At 38.7% G+C, this 25,224-nt stretch overlaps 1 protein-coding gene across 2 annotated transcripts in view; it reads right to left on the reverse strand.

Annotated features, from left to right (window-relative positions):
• Positions 1–25,224, reverse strand: part of LOC126278030 (nidogen) — a 297,135-nt gene that overhangs the window by 77,176 nt on the left and 194,735 nt on the right. For both annotated transcript variants that reach the window (XM_049977764.1, XM_049977762.1), the window contains exons 11-14: positions 21,822–21,909; positions 20,397–20,575; positions 13,028–13,159; positions 6,332–6,622 (exon numbers count right to left, since the gene is read on the reverse strand). In XM_049977764.1, coding sequence (XP_049833721.1) covers positions 6,332–6,622; positions 13,028–13,159; positions 20,397–20,575; positions 21,822–21,909 — 690 coding nt within the window. The remainder of the gene's footprint in view (positions 1–6,331; positions 6,623–13,027; positions 13,160–20,396; positions 20,576–21,821; positions 21,910–25,224) is intronic.

Here is a 25,224-nt window from a genome sequence, read left to right on the forward strand (position 1 = left end):
ATTTAAAAAGAAATTTAACTGTATATTGAGTACATCAGCCACATAATATGAAAATAGGGACTTAATCCAACTACTCTACATGTTTTTGCAATCAAAGCACTTCAACAACCAATTACCATAAAAGAATTTCAGTTCTTTATGACAAAAGCAATTTCTGTGGTAGATTCAAGCAGCCCAAATTTTGTAATGCACTACATCACTAAGGGTTTTGTTTCATTCAATCAAATGAATGCAGAAAGGTGTTCTGCACACTTAAAACAAGCTGCATGCCACCTGGTCCTTGGCTACTTTCTAACCAGGCAAGCAACATCTGCTTGTCACTGATGCCTGTCAATATGGAATAGAATCAGTATTGTCACATTGTGATGCTGGGTGCTCACCCAACAGATTTTGCAACTAATACATTGAACCAGCCCGTTAAAATTATTCACAGATTGAAAAAGAGGCTCTGACAATATTATAAAGAGTTAAGATATTCCATGTAACCCTATATGGAGACAAGTACCAACCAGTATCAGACCATAAACAGCTGATTCTATTTTTTGGGCCTTCTTCTCAGCTACCTAATAAGACAGAACAGCATATTCAATGTTGGTCACACTTTTTGAGTCAAATGAAAGTCATTTCCACTCTGTAGCTAAACAAGCAAATTCCTGTGCATTATCTCGCTTACCTTTGGTTGCAGATCAAAACTGAAGAAATATTGTTTATGTTTGAAAAATGCAGCCAAATCAACAATAAACACCTTTCCTAGCACCAGCTACTTGATTGCTAATGTCATATGTACTGATGTAGTCCTGTAGTGTGTGTGCTGCCACAAGTTACACAGGGGGCCTGAATATCCTCTGTGAAAACAGATTCTGTGTATCACTACATTCTGTTAAGGCACTGCTTGATTTTGGAGGATGGCATTATTTTCCTCACAACAGAACATGACACACCAAGAGTGGTTATATTCATGCCACTCTGCATAGATGTTCCCTGAGTTGCTTCATCATGGCCATCAGCATCATCACACACTACACTACTAGCCCACCATCAAGTCTGCTAGCCAAGCATTGACAAGCACATAGAGCATTTAGTGTGTACCTGTGAAAAACTGTGCTGAACAACAAGCTGTTCCATGACAATCTAGAGTTAATAGGACCCAGACACCTGTTCATACTATCCATACACTGTATATTTATACTCCACTACAGCCAAAGAACCATACATGCACTGTCCAAAATCTTCACCATCAAAGGCCCTCCAATGAATATCACCATGGACAATGGCCCTCAGTTTGTGGCAGAAACCATTGAGACTATGTGCAACCAAGATGATATCTGTCACCTCACATCCTCCTCTTCCATCCACCATCTAATGGAGAACTGGAGTAACTTGTCTGCACATTCAAGCAACAAATAAAGGAATATGTGAAAGATACTCCCACAGATGATGCATTTACATTGTTATTATGCTCTTATGGACTGACACCTTACATGGAACAAAGTCCAGTAGAACTTTTTCATGGCCACCAGCCTTGTACCCTCCTAAATCTGGTGCCAGCACCTCACATGCTGAAAGCATGCCCATCATCAGTGTTCACGAAAGTAGACCAGGTTTCGGCTTGTGTCTATGGTAAACAAGACCACTGGGTGCTTGCCATTGTACATGAGCTTCAGTCATTTAACTGGCAGATGGCTCACCACTAGAACCAATTACACCTTTGCTGGAATGAGGGCATCGCCACCAATGATCGGGCAGCCCAGTACCATCACACCATTGATCATCATTTGTTGCTGAACCCTCCAGCCTGCCATCTGATGCCTACACTATCTATCTTTGCTTCTCTCCATTTCTGAAGCAGCATACTTAAGATCTCATATGTCCCGTGTTTCTTACAGATGACCCACCACCAGAACCACTGGTGGCCACTCTAAACATTACTTACAGTCAAGTCACAAGCAGATGTTACTGTGACCCCTGCAGAGGACCAGGACATTGAGACACTGCTTGCAACCACAGCAGAGTGAGTCACCACCGTGGCTGACTTCCCTGCACCACAAGCTGGGGCAGCTCCCATGTGGGGCACTATTGCCTGCACACAGCTGTTCCAGCCAACAGAGATCTATGCTTGCCAATGCCAACTCCAGGGGTTGGATCCTGGGACACCACTGAGTCTACAGTCACAACAAAGACACTGCATCAGTAGCACCATCGTTACCATCAGGCCTGTCAGAGCTCAAACCAATGCCCATCAACAATACCACCATACTGAAAGTCACCCTTTATTCCCTGCTGAATCTATGGCTTAGGCACTGCTTTTCTGTCACCTTTGCATGCAGGAAGAACTATGACAGTGTACTGCATCCTTCTGTGGGCTATCCCAGTACCCTGGTAGTAGCCACTGAGCACCAAGCAACACAGTTGCCAGGTCTGTATGGGGCCAGCACACCAGAGCATGCCATCCATCATCTAAGAGAGTGGTATCACCAGGGTCCTCCACTGGTGTTGGTGGAAGTAGCGTCTAAAGCTGGGTTCACACACGCAACGAAAGTATCGCCACAAGTCAAGTCATTCTGAAGTGGCACTGTGAGCTACCGTTCAGACAGGATGCCACAAATTCTTCATAATTGCACAGTTTGCAAAATGGCGTCACCTGTCTCAGCTGATTAAACGGCTGTACATATTACTAAATAAGATGTTTTGGAAACATAATAAATGTAAAATATTGCTTACCAAAGTGTTTCTCGTCTCTCTTTTTTTGACCAAATGTTTTTAGAACCGGTCTGCAGCTTCAAACCAAGCAAGGCTGGGTTTATAAATACTGTCTGTAGACGCACCACTCTTAAGTGATTTCAGTACTTTTTTATGTTCACTCATGTAAGAATTTCGAATGCTTCGAATTTTTAATTTTGTTGTAACTACATCAATTCCAGGTACATATTCACGCATATTGTTTACTATTTCAATTAATGCAGCATCTCTCGAATTTCTGTCTTTGTATGATTCGCTTTTGTGGTTCCAAAGGCATTCTCGTTCTTGATACACCACCAAGAATCTCATAATAGTTGCTGTTGACCACTTTTTTGACATATTAATAGCAAACGCACAAACAATAGCACTATCTGCGAATGAATATGCACTAGAAAGGTTTGAATCCAGCCACAAGGTAGCAATCAAATGACGTTATTCGATTGTGGAGAAGGCAAAATGGCGCAACAAAGTAGAACCAAGTTCAACTTTTTGTGGCGTGTCAAAAGTTGTGCTTCTTAAATGGCACCACCGAAAACTAGGAGTACACACATGCAACTACAAAGCAACCGCAGTTCGCCATTAGCAGTGGCGATACTTTTGTTGCCTGTTTGAACCCGGCTTTAGCGACCAGCCAATGTACCATCTGCTGGCATTTAAGCAGTCCCTCCTATTATCCAGCCACCACTCACACACTTTGATACTGCCTATGTAATTGTACTCTATGAAGATAATTTGCTCTGCTTATTATTGGACTTCTCTCATGGTAAAGCTCTTTGGAATTGTGATTTGTACAGTTATTGTGATGCTGTGTTCAGTGTCAATAAAAAACTGTCTGTTGAGTGTTATGTTTCCTTGTGTGGATTGCCACACGGTTCCAGCACACTCCAAATGGTAATAAATCTGGAGATATTGTAGGACAAGGAATCTGCACACAATCAAGGATTCTCTTTTGTAAAATGGGCTGTATACCTATAAGCACCATCATGATTCTGGGCCCATTACACAGAAATGGAAGGCATTAGGGTAGCCTCATAATTTTGCTGTCTCTGTGGTTGTTAGAATAAAAAATGTAGCATGTGGTTCAGTAGTGCTAGAATATCCATTCATTGGGAATCATAACCAATCCCCCCTTTCCTAAATCACTTCCAAATCATAGTGTCTCAATACTCCATCGCAGACAGGCACAACAAGACAATTGCTAAAAAACATTCTTCTGAAGTAGAAAACATACACACATTTACACAGGCACAACTCACAAACACATGACCACTATCTCTGGCTGCTGAGGTCAGACAGTGTGCAGCAATTGCTCCTGATGGGAGAAGCAATCTGTGGGTGGTGGGCTAAGCAGGAGGCTAGGGCAGGGAGGAGGAAGGTATAGTGCTGCTTGTGAAAGGATGCAGTGACATGGTGGGGACAAGGTAGGGATGCTACATGCAGTCAGGAGGAGGTTTGAGGAGGGGGCGGAGGGGGGAGTTGGAGGAGGGGGGGGGGGGGGAGGTGAGTAGAGAAGTAGAAAAAGACTGTGTAGTGCTGGAGTGGGAAGGGTAGATGACTGTAGAACAGGGACTAGGGAAGGCTGAGGCCTTAAGGGGACCTTGGATATATTGCAGGGAGAGTTCCTACCTGCAGGTTCATAAAAGCCGGCATTGGCAGGAAGGAGCCACATGGTGCAGGCTGTGCAGCAGTAATTGAAGTGAAGCACATTGTGTTGGGCAGCATGTTCCGCAATTGGATGGTTGAGTTGTCTCTTGACCACAGTTTGTCAGTGGCTGTTCATATGGTCAGACAGCTTGTTGGTTGCCATACCCATGTAGGAAGCAGCACAGTGATTGAGCTGAGTTCGTAGATCATATGACAGCTTTCACAGGTCCCCATGCCTTGTCTCTTCAGTCAACGACCAACTCCTACACTCCCAATGTATGACAACAAAGAAGCACTCTGCTCATGACTCAGTACCACCCAAGACTGAAGCAACTGAATCACATTCTCTACCAGGGTTTCAACTATCTCTTTTCATGCCCGGAAATGAGGAATATCCAATACACAACACTTCCCACTCAGCCCACAGTGGTTTTCTGCAACCCCCCAATCTTATACAATATCATTGTCCATCTCTACTCCAGCTCTGCTCCCAACCCCTTGCCCCATGGCTCATATCCCAGCAGTAGACTTAGATGTAAGACATGTCTCACATATTCTCCCACCATTATCTACTCCAGTCCAGTCACAGGCATCACCTCTCCCATCAACAGCAGGGCCACCTGCAAAAAGCAACATGTGATCTACAAACTCAGCTGTAACCACTGTGCTACTTTCTACTTACACACAACAACCAACAAGCTATCTGTCTGCTTGAATGACCACCAACAAACTGTGGCTAAGAAATAGCTGGACCACCTAGCTGCTGAACATGCTGCCCAATACAATGTGCTTCACTTCAATGACTGCTTCCAAGGCTGTGCCATCTGGATTTTTCATACCAACACCAGCGTTTCTGAACTGCGCATTTGAGAACTCTCTCTGGAATACATCTACATTCCTGTAACCCCTGGCCTCAGACTTTATTAGTCCCTTCCTTCACCTACTTATCCCTGTCCCTGCTTCCACTACTGCAGTGTACAATGCAACCCAATTTGTCCCTCTCCTCTACTTCTCTCATTTTCTGCTCCTCCCCCATCCCCTCCACCTCAAACTTCCAAACTGCACTTAGCAGCCCTACCCTCTGTCCACCACATCCCTGCATACTCCTACAAACAGCACTGCACCTTTCCCACACCACCACCCTGCTGTCCTTCCCCTTCCCTGCCCCAACCTCATCCTTCCCCACACCACCCACAGATGGCTTCTCCCATCAGGCACAGTTGCTGTATGCAGCCTGGCCTCAGTGGCCAGAGACAGTGGTCACGCATGTGTGAGTTGTACTTGTGTGCATGTGTGTATGGTTTCTACTTTAGAAGGCCTTTTGGATGAAAGCTCAAATGTACAGCAATCTTTTTGTAATGACTATCTGTGACTCAATATCTCCTCTATGTGATTAGTAGCAGTCTATTCTTTTCATAATATTGTTATTATTCCATCCTGGATTTTGAATTGTTAGATTTTGTCTGAATACTCAGATTTACAGACTTTACATATCCATGTAGTGCTAAATGTTTCATTATGGTCCCATACCCAGCTGTGACAGAGCACTTAGATTGAACAAAAAACACATTTTATCATCATATTCCATGCTTCAGTCAGAATGTACCTTACAATACAAACAAATGGCAAACAGTATAAGTACAACAATGTTTTGCTGTTAGTTTCCTGGAACTGACGATAGACCTTTGTTTTTGAGGCTATTGTGTAGATGTCACACATTGTTGTGTCCTTGCATATTAAAATGCAAGCTGCATAGTTCAGAGGAAAGTGATTCAACAATAGACAGTCTTCAAAAATTTTGTGTAGATCTTTTGGTCCCTAATACTGCATTCAGCAGTATCTCTTTGAGAAAAGTGCACAGTTATGGGCTGGAATAATGTAATCTCATAACTCACAACTGATCTTCACATCAGTTTACAAAATATTCATTGTACTACTACAAACTTACACTGTTCAGTTTTAGGTAAGCAAGCACCATTCCGAAGATCGTAGCTCGGTGGACACAGACAGACCCCAAGTGTACAGGTTGGAGCAGGTGCTGTTTCTTCCTCTGACTGGCCAGGAAGTGGGCCTGAAGGTGCAAGGGTGGATGGTGGCTGCTGAGGCAGGAGGGTTGAATCAACACAACTGTAGCCGTCTCCTACATAGCCCGGCAAGCACTGGCAGTGATACCCAGCTGTCAGTTCATCATAGGCACAGACACCAAATGGGGAGCAGTTGTTGGCCACTGTGCAACTTACTACAACAAAAAGCACATGAATGAAATTAGGGTTGTATATTGCTCTTACATGAACAGTAGAAGTATATTCAGAAACTCAGTACAACAATTTTTAGCACATTTATTCATAAATAGGATTTATATGCCCAGTTACAATCAAGCAGTTAATTACAACACTATCTGTTCTGTAAAATGACACAAAATTTTAATCCATTTTTCTAAAAATGTAGGAAGCATACCAAATTCATTATAAAATGAAATTTGTATCTATAGAAATGATTACACATTTATTGTCTTCATTTTTTTATACTTGCAATGGTCAGTTTTATTTTTTACAGTTCTTAGTGAGCATGGGAAAAATGTTTATATGTGTCACCACATGCCCTACCTTATTCTCATAATCCTACCAAGCGAGGTGGCAGAGTGGCGAAACTGGGTTCACATTTGGGACAGTGGAGGAAATACCTCTCTGGCCATCTTGATTTAGGTGTCCATGGTTTCCCTAAATTGACCATGGCAAATGCTTGGTAGGTTTATGTGAGAAAGATATGAATGATTTCTTGCCCCAAATCTGAACTTGACATCCATCTTTAACAACACTGAGGAAAAATATATTATAAACAAAGATTCCAAGACTTACCGAGCGGGAAAGCGCCGGCAGACAGGCACATGAACAAAACACACAAACACACACACAGAATTACGAGCTTTCGCAACTGGCAGTTGCTTCGTCAGGAAAGAGGGAAGGAGAGGGAAAAATGAAAGGATGTGGGTTTTAAGGGAGAGCGTAAGGAGTCATTCCAATCCCGGGAGTGGAAAGACTTCCCTTAGGGGAAAAAAAGGACAGGTGTACACTCGCACACACACACACATATCCATCCGCACATACACAGACACAAGCAGACATATTTAAAGGCAAAGAGTTTACGGGCTTTCCCAAGACTCAGTTGTAGATCTGCTTTTGTTCCTCATATGTGCAATTGATCTTACATGTAATATCCAACAGACAGAACTAGTTCTTTTGTGGATGACCGGTACTATTTTGTTATTTAATGTTTGTAACATTTGGGGAGGTGAACACTTAAATGGCATTCTCAGTTGAGCAACTCTTCTGAAATTCAAGCTGTGAAGCTGTGAAATCAAATCAGAAGGAGACTGAATTTTGTGAGAGTTGCCTTTTCAGTATATTGCTGTGATTCTTCTCTTGAACTGCTTATCCCCATATTTTCTACGGCATTTAAGAAATGGTTATTAAACCTGTCACCTACACCAGATCATTTATAGCCCTTCCATTTCATTCAACAGTGATTTTATCCTGTTCTTTGGACTGTCTCCCACTTCACTACATTCCATAGAACCATGAGTCTGTTTCTGACATAGTATGCATGTGTCTTGATTATTTAAATAATTTTTCTTAGTAATTTTGAGTGGTTTTTTAGTGTACAACTACTGCAGGATCTGTACTTGTTGTTGCCACCCCTATTCCTTTTACAAGATACTTTAATCCCTAAGTGATCCACAGTTTTCTTACACGGCTCTAATGTGCTTTCTGATTAGCTTAGGTCAAAAGCTATTTTCAAACAATGGCGTGAAATTATCATGAAATAGTTTAATTTTTATGTCAGCATTTGGATCATCATAAATTTTATATCAGATCATCTTTTATTAACTGTTCTTAAAAATATTTGTTCTGGAGTCACTAACTGTCCTGACTGATTTCCACTGAGAAGTATCTGCACTGTAAGGCACTATGTTAGTTAGCCTAATTGTGCATCTTGAGCAGGGAAAAATTTGTTACCAGATATACAGTTATTTTATTGCTTTGAGCTTCATCAAAACAAAGATTATGAATTCGGATCCCATTGTCTTTATTCAGTGAGTTCAGTCATTCCACTGCTTCAGTTGTTGCTGCAAGCAGATTGTACCATGTCCCTCGGAATTTCCTATGTGGAAAGGTGGAAAAACTGTTTCAATGTTCTGTATTGTCTGTTCTTGAAAGTACGGATACGCTGAAGAATTTCGGGGATTTTTTACTTAGAGAGCATAGCTTTCATTCTGGCATACCCTGTTCTGATACTGGTCAGGTGGCTCCATTATTTCTGAGGCAGGTGCATTCCTGGAAATGGTTTGGGTGGCTCTGTGTAGGTAGGTACTGTAGTTGCTGTTTGAAAAGATGCCTCTTGTTCTTTAATTTCATCATTTTTGGGGGGGGGGGGGGGGGGGAAGGGGGGGATTTGTGAGAACACATAGTTGTCGAAGATTTGTGTGTGAATGTTTCATAGATTAGCCTCATTGTATTGTGTATGTATGTTTACCTTCTTAACACGACTACTTCCATTCCATTTAGGAGAGCAGTAATCAACTACAGAATACACCAGTGCTTGTACTGTTACGTGTAGTGCCTTTGTGTGTGTTCCCCACCTTGTTCCAGCAATTTCTCAACTTAAGCTATTTCTGGTTTCCATTTTTTGTTGAGTAGTTTCGAGATGCTTCTTAAAGATGAGGGAGCAATCTAGGTATACTACAAGATGTTTTTTGTAAATGATTGTGTTTTACCTTTCTGCCACAAAAGAATACATTTAGTTGTATACTTTAGTGCAACTGCTCAGATAGAAACAGTATTCCTCAGTTTTCTGAGGATTGTGATCTCTAAATTGTTACTGAGTATTTGCTTGCCTTGCTCATAGTCCTTAGACTGTACAGTTATTGCCATGTCATTGGCATAATGGAATTTTTTGCAGTTTGTATATGGAAGTCACTGCTAAATAAATTTAAGAGGTGTGGTGCCAGTACTAATCCCTCCAGTAATCCATTCTTGATGACGAAGTGTTTATAGAGGCATCTTGCATTTAAACATTTGAACCCAGTAATAAATGTGTAAAATATTGTAGCTCAGGTAATATCTCTACTCAAAAATCTATCAAAAGAAATACACATTGCTAGAATTTTAGAATAAAAACCTTTAAAAAATCCTTGGTTGCCACTGTAGACATTTTTTCTATAGCAAAAACCACACGAAATTACTGCGAAAAATGTTACATAGTATGAAATGAAATGATTGTATGGCATTGTTGGCCAGGAGGCCCCATGCGGGGAAGTTCGGCCGCCGTATTGCAAGTCCTTTATAGTTTACGCCACTTCAGCAACTTGCGAGTCATTGTTGATGAAGAACACAGAACACCCAGTCATCATGAGGCAGAGAAAATCCCTGACCCCACTGGGAATCGAACCCGGGACCCTGTGCACTGGAAGCGAGAACGCTACCACAAGACCACGAGCTGCTTAGTAGAAAATGCCATTTAAAGACCATAAAACATCAGATAATCAAAATAACTTGATTATCAACAGTGTAACAGAACTGCCTACAATTCCTGTCTTATGTGTTATTATTGAATATTTAATTTTTTAACATTATGAGAAGGAAAGTAGCTACTCACCATATAGCGGAGATGCTGAGTTGCAGATAGGCACAACAAAAATCTGTGACTCAGCATCTACTCTATATGGTGAGTAGTCACTTTCCTTCTTATAAAATTTTTTTATAGTTTAACATAACTGCATTCAAATAAACACCAGATACAATGCTTCAAACCTCTGTAAAGTGCAGTCTATCACCATTTAGGAAGCAGTGAGTGATGTTCTTACAGTCATTCCTAATAGAGGCTGCTGGCAATATTGAACCACAAATAACATGAAAAAGTAGAAATTTTAGCAAGCAAAACTTAGAACACATCAAGCACTTACTACAAAAAAGAATATGGAATGACATATACAACTGTGAGAACACATGTAAAAAATTTGACATGTTCATGGTGATATTCTCACATTATTTCAATATTTATTTTCGAGTCAAAAGCCAAAATTCAAAACTAGTAAATGAAATGTTCCTTGGCTGACAACAGGAATTAAAATATCTTGTGCTGAAAAGAGGATACTTAACAAAATTTCAAGAAAACAAATTTTACTGAAGTATTTCTGATAAATTTCAAGAATTATAAGAGTGGGCTTCATAAAGTCATAAAATAACAAATGATTACCACATATTAATGTCCAGGAACAAAATGAAAACCATGTGGAAGTTACCTTAGTCTCCATGCTGACCTATCTTGTAAAGAAAATGCATCTTTGTACGGCAAACTGAATTTAATGAGAATGTTTTGTGGAAATGAATGTGCACTGACTAAAATGTAAACATCAATAGTGTTATGTGATCTGATGCTATACCGGCATTTTTGTTGCTTTCAAAGTTCTTGGACACACTGCCGTAACCAACCATCGGAGGTCTACAATATTTTGGTGAACAGCTGTTCTGCCATCATAAGGTGGTGCTGATGGAATGAAGTGTCTGCCGCGTACTGGGGTATTTATACCCGCTGGTCCAGAGTTCAGGCCTTGCCGACCCTGTGCCATGCTTGGCGGTGGAGGACATGTGGCTACGATGCTGTGGGGGGGGGGGGGGGGGGGAGGGGGGGGGGGAGGGAGTGACAGTTGCCTTCCATCTCCCATCTGTCGCACCTACTGCCCAGATCTCACATTCTGCTTTGATGGAGCTTACTAATGAATCCCCTGCCTTACTTAGTTGGAAGCCTGTGTCTATGTTGATTAAATTATCAGTCACTCAGATTTCAACTGCCTCTCTGAAAATGCAGTCCCACAATTTATTCGTGGTGGCCAGGACTTTTGATTACTTGTAATTCATTTTGTGTCTGTTTTCAATGTTGTATTCTGCTTTCGCTCACACATGAAAACTGACAACGGCTGGGAGAGTGGTGTGCTGACCACATGCCCCTCCATATTTTCATCCAGTGACGAGTACTGGTTGATGGTGATGGTGGTTGGTCAGTCTGGATAGAGTTTAGTTTATTTTAATTTTTACTGACTTGCTGCAGTTTTGTTGGGCTGCATTAAGCCTGTGTGGTGCTCATGTTCTGTACATCAGTCTTCAATTGTGTGGCTTGTTTGTCCAGTATAAATTTTTCCGCATTCACACAGAACTGGGAACACTTTTTTTTTTTTGGGGGGGGGGGGGGGGGGGGTCAGATTGTCTTTCACCGTCCCTAATAAAACTCATGCTTTGGACAAGGACAAAAACTGATATTATGTGGTGTTTTCACAGTACACAGTAGCCTTCCAATTGTGGAAGATACATTCCCAGTGAACAGTAAAAAAAGTGGTTTCATCATCATCTTCTTCTGTGTTTTCATTCTCCAAGTCATTCTTGGTGATTTTGTGTTGCAGGGGCATCCAAATATGTCAGTTGCTGTATCCATGCTCATGGGAGATGGATTCCAGGTGCTACAGCTCTGCTGTCAGACTTCATTCATCTGAAATGGAGGATGACCTGTATACTAGAGCTTTCAGCATGCTGTTCTTTTGAGAGGGATAGTGGCACCTGAAGGCATAGAAATATAAATGCATATCCTTTTCACAGTGTCCTAGTTCAACGTAGGCCTGACAGCATGCTTACCCACAGTGTGTCCCATAAGTCAATGTAAACATATTTATATTTGCAATGCAGGGTGTTCCATATAATTTTATGCATCTTGTTCACAGGTTTGTTTAAAGTCTGGGCAATTCTCTGTACACTGCATGCTTGCACACCAACACTCAATCCCTTCTGCAAAGCTGTTGACCCAACTTCTACCTATGTTGGATCAGTTGTTTCCTCCCTCTCCTACATTTCATTTCAAAATAGTCTGTCTTTTCGAATTTTCAAATCATTTCTCTAGACCCTTGGCAGACATTGGAGCAATGCGTTTCTGCATACCATACCAGAACTTCTGCATAGCTACTGGCACGCAGTGACCATTCTTGTAAAAGAGCTTTTCCATGCAACCCATGATCTTTCATTGAGACAGTCATGCCAAGTATCCCAGATGCAAACTGAGGAACAGTATGTACCCGTGCCTTTTTGTTTTACATTTTCTAGCATCATCTAATGGTAAAATTTACATTGTTTTCCTTTTTTTTGCTCCATAATGTTTCTCTCTTCTTCAATGACATACCATTCAGATTTGATATAATTCTGAAAATTTGTTCTTATTTTGCAGTGTTTTGAAGCTCAAACTTTAATTATAGTGACTCTGTACACAAACAGAATTTCCATTTGTTCACAAAAAACCTTAGTTTGTCAGTATTTTTTATTTGTTTATTTCAGCTTTCAGTTTTGCTGAAATCATTAACGTTTAATCTTAAAACAATGAAGTGCAGTTCATAATTTGTTACTGATCATCATAGCAAGAACTGATTGTAAAATATTTTAATAAGTATCTTAATTATATTTGTCTTAATTATATTATATCAAATAGAAAACATGTGAGTGACACTTGAGCGCATAGAGCTAAAGACCTTTAGGCACGGCAGGGTCTAGATGAGGACTGATACAATATATAAAAAATCTGAACATCTTTATTACACAGTACTCACATTTTTCAATGGCTGTGCAGAAGACACCATTCCCTGTAAAGCCTGGCAAGCACTGGCACTGAAGACTTCCTGGCTGCAGCTCAACACACTCTGCGTCTGGATGACACCGCAAGTCTGAACAGCTTAACAATTCTGTAACAGTGCAGGACCTTAGACTGAATGTAGCAGGTAGTAACACCCTGAAATAAAAATAATTTACAGAAAAGTTGATGAAATTGAGATAATACTTACATACAAAAAGAGGTTGTTGTAAGTGACAAATTGTATCCTACAAAAACGTTCTTCTAGGTTACTTACAGTCACTAATTTACCAGTTCTCTTTTTGTGGATTGCATTCTTCTTGTTTTCCTCATTTGTAAAATACTGTTGCCTTTATCAAGTGCAGAAATGTGCTCTAATCTTTATTAGGATACAGGTCTTGTATAATCTCTTTGTAAATAATTTTCTATCAATTTATCTCTATTTTATGGTATTGTAAGACTACTTTAGGTGCGTCTTTTCATATTGATTTATATATATTTTTTATTGTGATGCAGTGAACTACTACTTTTAGACTCTCAGGGTAGAAGATATATTGTATAACAATTTTTGTGGTGTGTAACAGATGTTTAGTTTAAGTAAAATGCAGCAAAGAGAGTTGTGCTAGGAGAGAAGTAGGAGAAGAAGTGGAACAAAGAGAACACAACACAAAAGTCTCCAAAGAATGAAATTAAATACAATACTCTGATGCAGAAGTTTTCAAAAGGTTACTTTTGACTATAGCATAGGAAACTAGCAGCCCATACACAGTTGACTTTATGTCATAAGGTCAAGCAAACTACGTGGAATTTATGATGTATTTCCTCTCTAGTAGTGCTTATGAACAGCATGATTATGCCAAAAAAAGGATAAGTTTAGTTTTTGGAGGCCAATGAGAGAAATTGGCTGTAGAGCTATTAAGGCACTATCTTGATATTTGCCTAGAGTTTGTTAAAGAATCACAGGAAGCCTGAAGTGACACAGTTGGAATGGATTTTCAGTAAAACTCATGTTAAATACAAGTCTATTGTTTTACAATATTAGCAGATAAGTAACAACATATACTGATTTCATTATTATTAGTATTATTCTATTATCACACTTTGCAAGCCATGAAGGCTCCATTTTCACTGCACAATGAACTTCTTGCTCTTTTCTCATGAATAATTTTTGGATCTGTGTTCTATCTTATTTTTTTCCAAATAACTTCTAGTACTGTCAAAGTATCTTTTACATGGGCATCCATGCAGTTGCTTTCCATTGGAAAGCTTGATTAATAATGTTTACGGGTTTGGTGATGCAAATTAAGGAGTAGCTGAAAATGCTCCTGTTGGAGCACAAAAAAGTGAATACATTCCTCTTTATAAGATTCTGACACAAAAAAGGGGAAGCAACTGCCTCCATACTCATTCTGTCTTCCTCATCAAAAATTTTAGCAACACAGAAAATTTTAAATTCTTTTACCAAGGCACTCTTTGTAGTGAGGCCTTAATGCTCAGCATCCCCATCTAACAGCTATTGTCTATATATTTCATTCTCCCTTTGTCTCCTTTTTCTCTGATAGGTGCTGTTTCCCGTCTGTCTCTCCTACTGTCACTGTCTTCAGTTTCTCTTGCTCTTCCTTACCAATGTCTCCTTCTCTGCCACTTTCACTGTCTCTCTTTCCTACTGCCATTGCCCTTTTCTCTGCCATTGCCACTCATTCTTTCTCACTTACAGTCTTCTGTCTTTCTCTTCAGCCACAACTGTCTCCTCTCCATACATGTCCTTGATGCCCTGTGTTTGCTTTGGTTTCACCCCTAGGCTAGGAAACTTTAATATGTGGGTACAGAGGATGGGGGAAAGTGCGCACATTGTTTTATGTTAAAGTTCACTGGTCTGGAGCAGGGGACACAAAGGGGGTGGAGGTGGTAGTCTAGGTTTGGGAAGGGGAGGGGGGGGGGGGGGGAGGGGGGAGACCGGACCAGTCCTCCCTCCAAAGCCAATGCATGTTGTCCACTCATATCTCTTTTTAATTTCCACTGTCTCCTCTTTCTCTTGCTGCCATTGCTATTACTTCCACCCATTTTTGTTTCTCTTTTACTTCCACTGTCTGTCACTATCTCCTCTGGTTGCTCCCACTGCTATTGTCATCATCCATCTCTCTTTCTCTTTCACTGCCACTTTATCTCTCCCACCATCACTGTGTCCTCTCTCATTTTCTCCCAATGGCACTGTGTCTTCTTTCTTATACTGACACTGTCTCTCTGTTACTCTCTTCTATCAAAAACAGTAAGTATACATTCACATGTCAATATTTTTATTGAGGAAGGCAGAATGAGGATGAAGGCAGCTGGTTCCTCAGTTTTTTCCTCTTAAAAAGGAGCCTATTCACCTTTTTGTGCTCTGACAGGGGCATTTTTCAGCTGGTTCCCTTCTTGTCCCTGTTACAGCAGGGAGCGAGGCTTATATAAAATGAATTCTGCATGCCAGTGAATTTTTAACAGTTTATTTATATACTTGGACACATTTATATACTTTGGTACACATAAACAATAAATAAGTAAGCATAATATAAGGTTAACACAAAATTGTATCTCACCCAATGCAAGTTCACTTTACACTACTTTACACCTTCAGTACACCAAACCAAGTGGTGTTTGATTTGCAAGTATGAAGCATTTTATAAGACAAAACAATTTTTTATAGGACACTTAAGCCACCAGGTGGCATCATCGAATAATTTCCAGTTTGAGACAGCCTGTACAGGAATGAAGTACCCATTATACAGTGAAAAAATGATGGCTAAAAATGTAGTTTAGAGACCTCAGAACCTTGCACATTTGTAAAGGCCAAATGTCTGCTTGTGTCTGTGTATGTGCGGATGGATATATGTGTGTGTGTGTGTGTGTGTGTGTGTGTGTGTGTGTGTGTGTGCGAGTGTATACCTATCCTTTTTTCCCCCTAAGGTAAGTCTTTCCGCTCCCGGGATTGGAATCACTCCTTACCCTCTCCCTTAAAACCCACATCCTTTCATCTTTCCTTTTTCCTTCCTTCTTTTCTGATGAAGCAACTGCCGGTTGCGAAAAATGTTTCAAAAGAAGAACAGTGCAGCAAAATATATGCAGTAACTCTCAAGCTTTGGATCTCGGCAACAGATGATAATATTGAAAAAATTTCAAGGTACCCTGAATCCATCCTCTTAAGCCCATACAGTAAAAATTTCAGAAATTATAGACATGGCCATTCCCGTGGTTGGTACTATTGGTACTCATAAATCATAGTTTTTCAGGCTTTACTCAGGTGCCACCCATGAAAAAATTGTGCTTTTATATGCCATCTAAGGCCCACCCTAGACCACAGCTTATGCAAAAGAACCAGCCGATTTATTCAATTTGTTATCAACAGAACCCAGAATATGCCCACCTGAAAAATTGCATTTTTGCACATAGGTTTGTAACATATTGGTACCATGCACTGTCATGCATGGACCAACAGAATATACAAAATTATGTGAGGATAGGTGACTGCTTACCATGTAGAAGAGGCACAGAGCAGCAATTGGGAAAATACAAAAGGAGATTAGCAGCTATGCATTTTAACACAGTCATTTTAAAGACACAAAGCTTCCTCTTGATTACAGAGTCACTCATTGTATCCAATGAGCAGCAATTTCCTAATTTCTTCATGCATGGAAGGGCCATGGACAAGGTACTGTCCTTCTGATACTAACATTCCACACATATTTGAACTACTGGTCTACCAACAGATTAGCAGGATTGTGTTGCAAAGTGTGCTGATAAGAACTATTATGAACATCGACAATAAATAGTTTACTGAAAGAATCTGTCAGCAACTATGAAAACCTCCATGTGCAACATACTTGAAGCTCTCAACTACAAAGCCAAATGTTTAACATGAGATAAAAAATGTGGGAAAAATTCACAGCAGTTCAGAAACCATACCCAACAATTACAAATGAAACAGAGGAAGCCTCACTGCACAAACACAAATTAAAGGACCAAAACAACTAAACGACGATATATACATGTGGCTCTTAATGAGTTTTATAGCCATACTAGCTTGGCACTTGCTGCTTCACCTGAATAGACTGTATGGCCTGTAAAGTTGTTATTTGTATGCTGTTATGCCCATTGTTCATGTGTAAATCTACACATTATAAAAAAGTTTTTGACCCTTTACATGTCTGCCAGTATGCATTATTAAAGTGTTCCAACAGGTTTAATTTAATATCACATTGTGAGTTGAAAAAAGAAAGAGACAAATTGGATAAGTGGTTCTACGGTTATTACCGCCAGTCTTACACCTGGTAGCGATTTTTCTCATCTCAAATGGATATTCATATACATGAAATCACATTTAAACATTGTACCTATTTTGTTATGATTAGTTTGTGTAGCAATTACAACAAAAATAATTGTATAAATATATATAATCCTACTGAAAAATTAATGTATTAACCCTTTTACAGCTATGGGCACCATGTTTGCCCTGCAGGTAGAGCATACAGACAGCTACGGGTGTACTTGTATATCAAACAGACAGAACAGACAGACAGCTACAGCCATTCATTTAAACCCAGCTGGTAAGAAGGCCAGACAGCGAGGGGCATTAATGCATGCATGGGTGTGATAGCAGGTAAATATACACTATAGAATGGTGACTTGTTGTTGTCCACATTTCAACATTTCTGCCAGTGGTGTCACTATCTGCACCTTTTGTCAGAGAGTGCTACAGATTTCACCTGCTCCTGGTTCCTTTCAGCTCAAGAATCATTCTGTTAGATGTAGTTTTATTTCCTAACCTACACAAGGGAAAAGAAACAAACATATATAATCTGAAGGGCATGAATTTACTTAATGAACTGACGTATCAGATGAACAGTGTAACAAAATACTTGCAGTTCTCAGAAACATATGCTGCTGCACTTAACAGCAAATGAAGGACATGGCTAAACAAATGAAATTTGATTTCCTAATCTGCAAGATACACACGGTACAAACATATATAATCAGAAAGGGCAGCAATTGTTCTATAGTACTTACAATCAGATGTTTCAAAGATGAACAGTGCAGCAAAATGTATGCAGTTTCTAAACAACACTAACTGCTCCATGGAACACCAAATAGTTTGTAATGGCAAACAAATGCAATTTGATCTCTTAATCTACAAAGTACACATGATACAGACATGCATAATCTGAAAGGGCATGAATTGCTTACTGAACTGATGTATCAGATGTTTCCAAAGATGTAGTGCAGCAAAATATGTGCAGTTCCTCAGCAACACTCATTGCTTTGTGGAACAGAAGATGGTCCAGGTCTTCCACATCTTTGTTAATAACTGCTCACTTTAAAATTATTTATCTTGAAATGTATTTATCTGGTGTTAATGAAATTTTAATATGGTATGAGAATATATTTATAGGTGGTGTAAATCTCAAATTACAGAAATTTCCAATCACAAATAAAAAAGTTCTTAATGTTTGCCTAAAATATTTTTTTATCAGCCCAGAATAAAGTTGTAACAGAAAGCTTGGATTAGATTGAAGCTCTATTTCATAGTAAAAATGAAGTGTAAGCACTGTGACTACATAGTGTGATATTGATTTTAAAAAGAGCATTATTGAAGAGTGGTTCTATGGGTGCAGGAACGAGCAATTGGGATGCAGTGGCCTTAGCCTACAGCAGTCATCGGGCTGTGTTAGCCATCTACTGGCCTGGCAGACAATACCTTTACCCCTGTTAGCTAGCCGTGCAGGCAGGACTCTTGGTGGTAGCAGCTGTAAAAGAGCTAAATAGCCGTTTCTTTTTCTGTGCATTCTTTCTTTGATTCGGTTCACAGACTGCAATGCCTTCTAAACTTTTTGCGCCAATTAAGGCCATAGAAGCATGGTCTTTTCTGGAAGTACTTCTGACCAAAAAGCAATTCTACTTTGGTAATAAAATATTTTCATAAAACCCCTTAGGGGTTGAATTTCCAAAAACACTAAAACCCAGCTTTTTCATTTCCAATCAAGAAATCAAATACCAATTTTCATAGATGTAGCTTTAAAAATGCTTTAGTATTGCTTTAATAATGTTTTATTTAAAAAAATCTTTCATCCACTATTTCACCCCCTTAAGGTTTGAATTTACAAAAAATGCTGAAGCACATTTTTTTTTTTTTATTTCTGACAGTAGTTCTAGCTTCAAAACTGCTTTAACCTTCCAACTGTGTCTGTTGCTATGAAACACTGTACACTGTTTTTTGCCTGTAAATTCTTTTTCTGTTACTCTGGAACATCAGAGGTCACTATTTTCTGGTCTGGAACATGGGAGATCCTGTTTTAGACATTCTCCAGTCTCACTCACATTACTGCATATATACCTCCTTGCACCAGCAGTTTTGTAACAATATTCTCAAGCTTCCTCAAGATACACAACACTCAGAAAAATTATCAATAAGTTTATTGTACCTGTTGAATGTGATTTTCATGATTTGCACACTGTTTATATTAAATGTCAATTAGAAATCAACTCTGAATTAAGTTTTTGGTTTTCTTGTTACATTCTTTTAATTCTATCCTTACTACTAATCTAATTATCATATAAAAATACCCCAGAAATCTGTATGGAAAAATCAGGAAATCACCCACGGTTAGATGATTAACAGTGATGTATTTTCAAAAACCTTTTATCTTCTGTTTTACCCCTTAGGAGGGGAAAATCAAAATCAAAATTAAAATTCCTTCTTAAGTGAGCCCTAGAGTATAAGATCAACAATCTTTATTTTTTAATACAACAAAAATTTTAATAAAAATTTTAACACACTCTCCAAATTTTGAGTTTCTATCGATAGAGGTTTGGGCTGGGCAATAATGAGTTAATCAATCAGGACATTTCCTTTTATATATATTGTCAATTGATTATTCTGAACATCTATAATAGCACAAGTGTTACCATATTGGTAAATTCTAGATGTTTTTCTTTGTAGTATTTGCTATTACACTTCTTAATTAGTTATTTAAATATGAGAAACAAAATATACACTGAAGCAAGAACAGCAATTAGCCAATGAGGCATTGCTTAAAAAGTGAGAACATACATATTCTAGCAGCTTTTGTTCCTAGTATTTGCTGTTACACTTGTTACTGAGTTATTTAATATAAGAAACAAAATATACACTGAAGCAAAAGCAGCAATCACCCAACAAGACATTACTTAAAAAGTGAGAATGTACACATTCACATTACATTATACTGTCAAGGTTTCTTATCCTCTTATGCGAGTACCTGAAAAACTAACTCTTTTACTATCATCTGGAAAATATTTGTTATATCAATGAGGTTAAAAAGATTCTTGGTACTTACTGTCACAGGTGCGACCATCGCCTGTGAAACCTGGGTTGCAGCGACAGGAGAAACTTCCTGGGTTGTTCACACACTGTGCATTGAGAGCACAGTTGTGTGTTCCACTGGTACATTCATTCACATCAACACACTCTTCCCGTGAAGTGCTTCCACCATCACTTAAGTAGAGCCGCTGGTATCTGTTGCATATGAAGTGAATCACCACTACTGGGCAATCCACAGAGCCAAAATACACTTAAACACACATTCAGCGATGAAAAACATAAGATATGGTATGTTATAGTAGCCCTTTTATCATTCTTTCATGATATGTGAAATATATGAGATCTCTGGCAGTTATGAAAATTCATCATTATTTTTAAATGGCTGTGGAATTTTACTACAGGAAATAACTGTAACAGGATTGCTGCAGTAGAATTACAATATGCTTCACCCTACAATTTCTATAAGATTTAAAACTTCATTATATTAACTATCTACCAATGCGTACAACAATACTGACAGCCATATGTTTCTATAATATGGAGTCTTTTATTAGGAAGTAGAAGAAGCAAAAGGAGAAAAGAGGAAAGAAAAATAAAAGGTAGTTGTATAGCATATTAGCATCCCGCAACACAAGGACAAATCTTGGGCTACTTGTAAGATCACAAATGCTGGTTAAAGAAGTTAGCCAACCTATTTCCATAACACTGGAGTCATTATAACTGATACAGTATCCATCACAACACACCTGACATTCCACACTAAAGCACACCAGAACTGTATAACATAAGTACCAACTGTCAATTCAGTTTGGATCTTTCTCAGAAAAACAGCAAGAGAAATAAATTTTGTTACTCCACATAATTAATGAGTATGGATGATACTGCAAAAATGAAGTGATCTTCCATACATCAGCTCTTTATTGATTATTACTACTGACCCTTCCTTTTTTTAAAAAAAAAAGTGTCATTCAAAATTTAATCACAATTTTCACTGCTTATGTTTGATGCCCCTGTTAGTTGTCCTTAGACTGATCCCTTGCAGTCGAACAATATTTAACTATGTGCTCTGTGAGTGTTTTGTAATCAGTGTCAATGAAGACAAACCACAGTTACCAAGTGCTCTACCAGTAACTAAAAGATTGCCATTTGTTGGATCTAAAACTGGAATTATGTGATTGTCTAACTTCATATCTTTCATATTGTTTCTCACAGATATTTGTATGACCTGACTGATTGCAGGTGTGCCTTATTAACCAAGATCTATATTGCAGAGGCACACAGCAAGTGCATCTTACAAAAAACATATACTTGAATATCTGTAAAACACTAAATGATGCACTGCAATGGAACAGCATAAAAAAATAAAATACTTGGAACCATTTATTATTGAGTTATTCTTTAGTAAATAATCATTTAAAAGATACCATGAAAATGTACTCACCCAGCATCACAAACACATTGTGAAACATCATCAACAGTAATGCATGAGCTGTGTGGTCCACATTTGATCTCTTGGCATAAGTCCACCACTAAAAATATTAACAGCAGACTTAGGTTCCATATACAAAAAGAAAAATATGTTACAAGCTGATTACCATAAAAGTAAAACTGTGTTTCAATAAATACAAAGGAATTGAAAACTATGGACTGCTGCTTAGTGTATGTTCTTTAATAAATGTCAGTCAAACACATTAATAGTGGGAGAGTGATTCAAGACATCAGATATGAGGCAGCCCTAGGCAAATTACTAGATCAGATAATTTATAGTCTATCAATTAAGGTTTTCCAATATTTCTATGATGATCTCTCCTGAGTTAATCAAACCTGTAACCATAAACACTAACCTTTTTTGTATGTAATCAATATCCTTTGTTAGCTCTACTTGGTATAGGTTCCACACACTTCAACAATATTCTTGTATGAGATGTGCAAATTATTCAAAAGTCAGTTCATGAAATTACTTCTATCAATGACTCTCCATCCAAGATATCATCTCTAGTCCTCCCTACTAAGAAATCCTCAGTCCAGCCACAAATTTTGTTTGATAGCCCATATAATCATACTTTTGTTAATAATTGTCAGTGTGGTGCTGTGGCAAATGTGTTTTGAAAGCCAAAAAATACTGAATTCATTGACTTGATCAATAGCTTTCAGAATGTCATGTGAAAAAGCTCATTGGGTCAATGTTTATGAAGTCCATGCTGCTTGCCATCCAGAAAGTGATTCCGCCCAAAATACTTCATTTCATTTGAACTCAGAATATGTTATAGGATTGTACAAAAGTAGATGTTAATGAGTTAGGACTGTAGCTTTGTGGATCACTTCTGCTACCATTCTTGTAGACAAGTGTAACCTGAACTGCCCTTTCTTCCAATCACTAGGCACAGATTTTTGTTCAAGGGATCTACAATATATTATTATTCAAATGGAAGTTACTTCAGCTGCACTTTGTATATAGAATCCAATAGGGTTCCAATAGGCCCTGCAGTCTCATTTAATTTTAGTAGTTTTAGTGTTTCTCAATGCTATCAACAATAATATCTTTAGCATTAATTTTTGCAGTGGTGTGAGAAGTAGATTAGAGCAGTAATTCTGTATCTTCCCTTGTAAAAGAACATTTGAAAATGAAGTTCAGAATTTGTTTGTGCTTTGCTATTTTCAATTACATTTCCTGTGTCATCCTGAAGTGTCTGGACACTAACTTTGTTGGCAGATATAGCCTTTACATATGAGGATATTAATACAATAATATACAATAATATCACACACTTACAAGTAAGAGAGACTGAAATAGATACTCCAGAACCTAAAAAACAGCTGAGAGAACTCAAAAAGAACAGAGTTCTTATTAGGTTTTGCAATGAATATGAAGTGGGAGGAAAGTAATGAGACTGACTTTTTTATCTACCAAAGTTTTTATTTTTTTCAAACTACAGTATTGTCCCCATCCAAGTAGTTCCCTTCAGCAGCTATACACTGACAGAGTCATTCCCAGTCCTGGTAGCAGCACTGAAAGGATTCAGCTGGTGGGGCCTTTGATAAACATGTTGGTCACAATCTTTTGAATGTTCTCCAGAGTCCCAAAACAATGACCTTTTAATACATTTTTCAACTATGGAAATGAAAAAAGTCGCAAGGACTCAGATCAGGTGTGGGGGGAAGAGGGGCTGTCAAACAACAAGAATGCCTTCTGACATCAAAAATTCTATGGTTGAACTGGCTGTGTGACAGGGAGCATTGTCATGATGCAGCATCCACTTGTCTGTAATGTTCACTCTCTCTCTCAATTCACCCTTTTACTGAGCCTTTCTAGGACATTGTTGTAAAACAATTGGTTGACAGTCTGTCTTGGAGGAACAAATTCTTTTTACATTGCATCCATAATGTCAAAAAAGCAAACCTGGCATTGTTTTGATTTGCACATTTGAGTTGGTTTTGTTGAGGAGATGACTCAGTGTGCCACTTTTCACTTTGCCACTTTGTCTCCGGATCGTACTCAAAAATCCTTGGTTCATCCATCACCTGTGATCACACAATTGAACCATTTGTGGTCACTGGCAATCCCCTTAAGAAGATCAAAGCACACATTTCTTTGACCTTATTTCTGCTCAGTTGTGAGGTTTATCCACGCCATTTTGGTGCAAACCTTTCACATGTGCAAATCCTCAGTCAAACTTTGAAAGTGTTTAAACGGTCCTTATTGTTAAACATTGGTCTGATCTCAGAAGAACACTCAGACACAGTCCATGTTTTCATTGGTTTTCGAAGTAAAAGATCTGCCTGAGTGAGTTCATCCTTGACATGCTCTTGGGCTTCCAAGAATCATTTGTGCCACCAAAAAGCTTATGCTCTTGATAAGGAATGTTCCCCATAATTCTGTTGAAACCTTTCAAAGATCACACTTCCAGATTCCCCAACTTAATATAAAACTTGATGGCATAATGTTGCTCTAAATTTCACTGTTCACTGTCAAATAATTTTTTTATTAATGAACCCAGTACATTGCACTGGATGGTGAATGTTCAACAGTAGTGAAAATAACATCAAGTGTGCCAAAGGAATTGTTATAAAACTGCTAAGATTCTCAGTACACATGAACACTTTATCAGAAAGCACTTTTATTCTCTGATAATTTTTTCATCTACATGGAAGTATCATTTCCAGCTGATCATAAATAAATGTAAAATATTAAAAAAACAAGATAATCCCCATAACAAAGAAAAAAACTGACAATGTTGAATTATAAAATGAATGGTAGTCTTTTGATGCCTGTCACATCACGAAAATATCTGACGGTATTTCTACAAAGCTACAAGGAAAAGGCCAAACATGTAAAAGCAGTAGAAGGGAAGGCATACTTCAATTTGTTGAAAACATCTGAGGAAATACAGTGCACTTGTAAAGAAGCCACATTAGATGCTAGTGGAACCAATCCTAAATTACTGATTCATCATTTGGGGTGCTTACGAAGAAGACATGATAGCAGGCATTGAAAAAATTACCACACAGATCAGTACAAAGCTAATGAAAGTATAATAGAGATACTTAATTGGGGATCTTTGGAAGAAAAACAATGCTGTTCTCAGATTTTGGAGTACTTTTAGAGAACTGGCATTCAGGAGAAGGCCATGCAACAACTCATCTGCTTCCACTGTATATTTACAGATAGAGACCATGACATATACTAGAGAGACTAGGGAGTATACTCAGGCATAAAGAGAGTCATTTTTCCATTGCTCCACGCACAAATGGAATAGGACAAACAGACACCGATCAAGTACAATGCCCCCTCCACCATACACTGTATGGTGGCATTGTGGTGTATCCATGTAGGTATAATGAAC

This window comes from Schistocerca gregaria, chromosome 6, assembly GCF_023897955.1.
Source record: "Schistocerca gregaria isolate iqSchGreg1 chromosome 6, iqSchGreg1.2, whole genome shotgun sequence".
In the NCBI taxonomy this organism is placed as follows: Eukaryota; Metazoa; Arthropoda; class Insecta; order Orthoptera; family Acrididae; genus Schistocerca; species Schistocerca gregaria.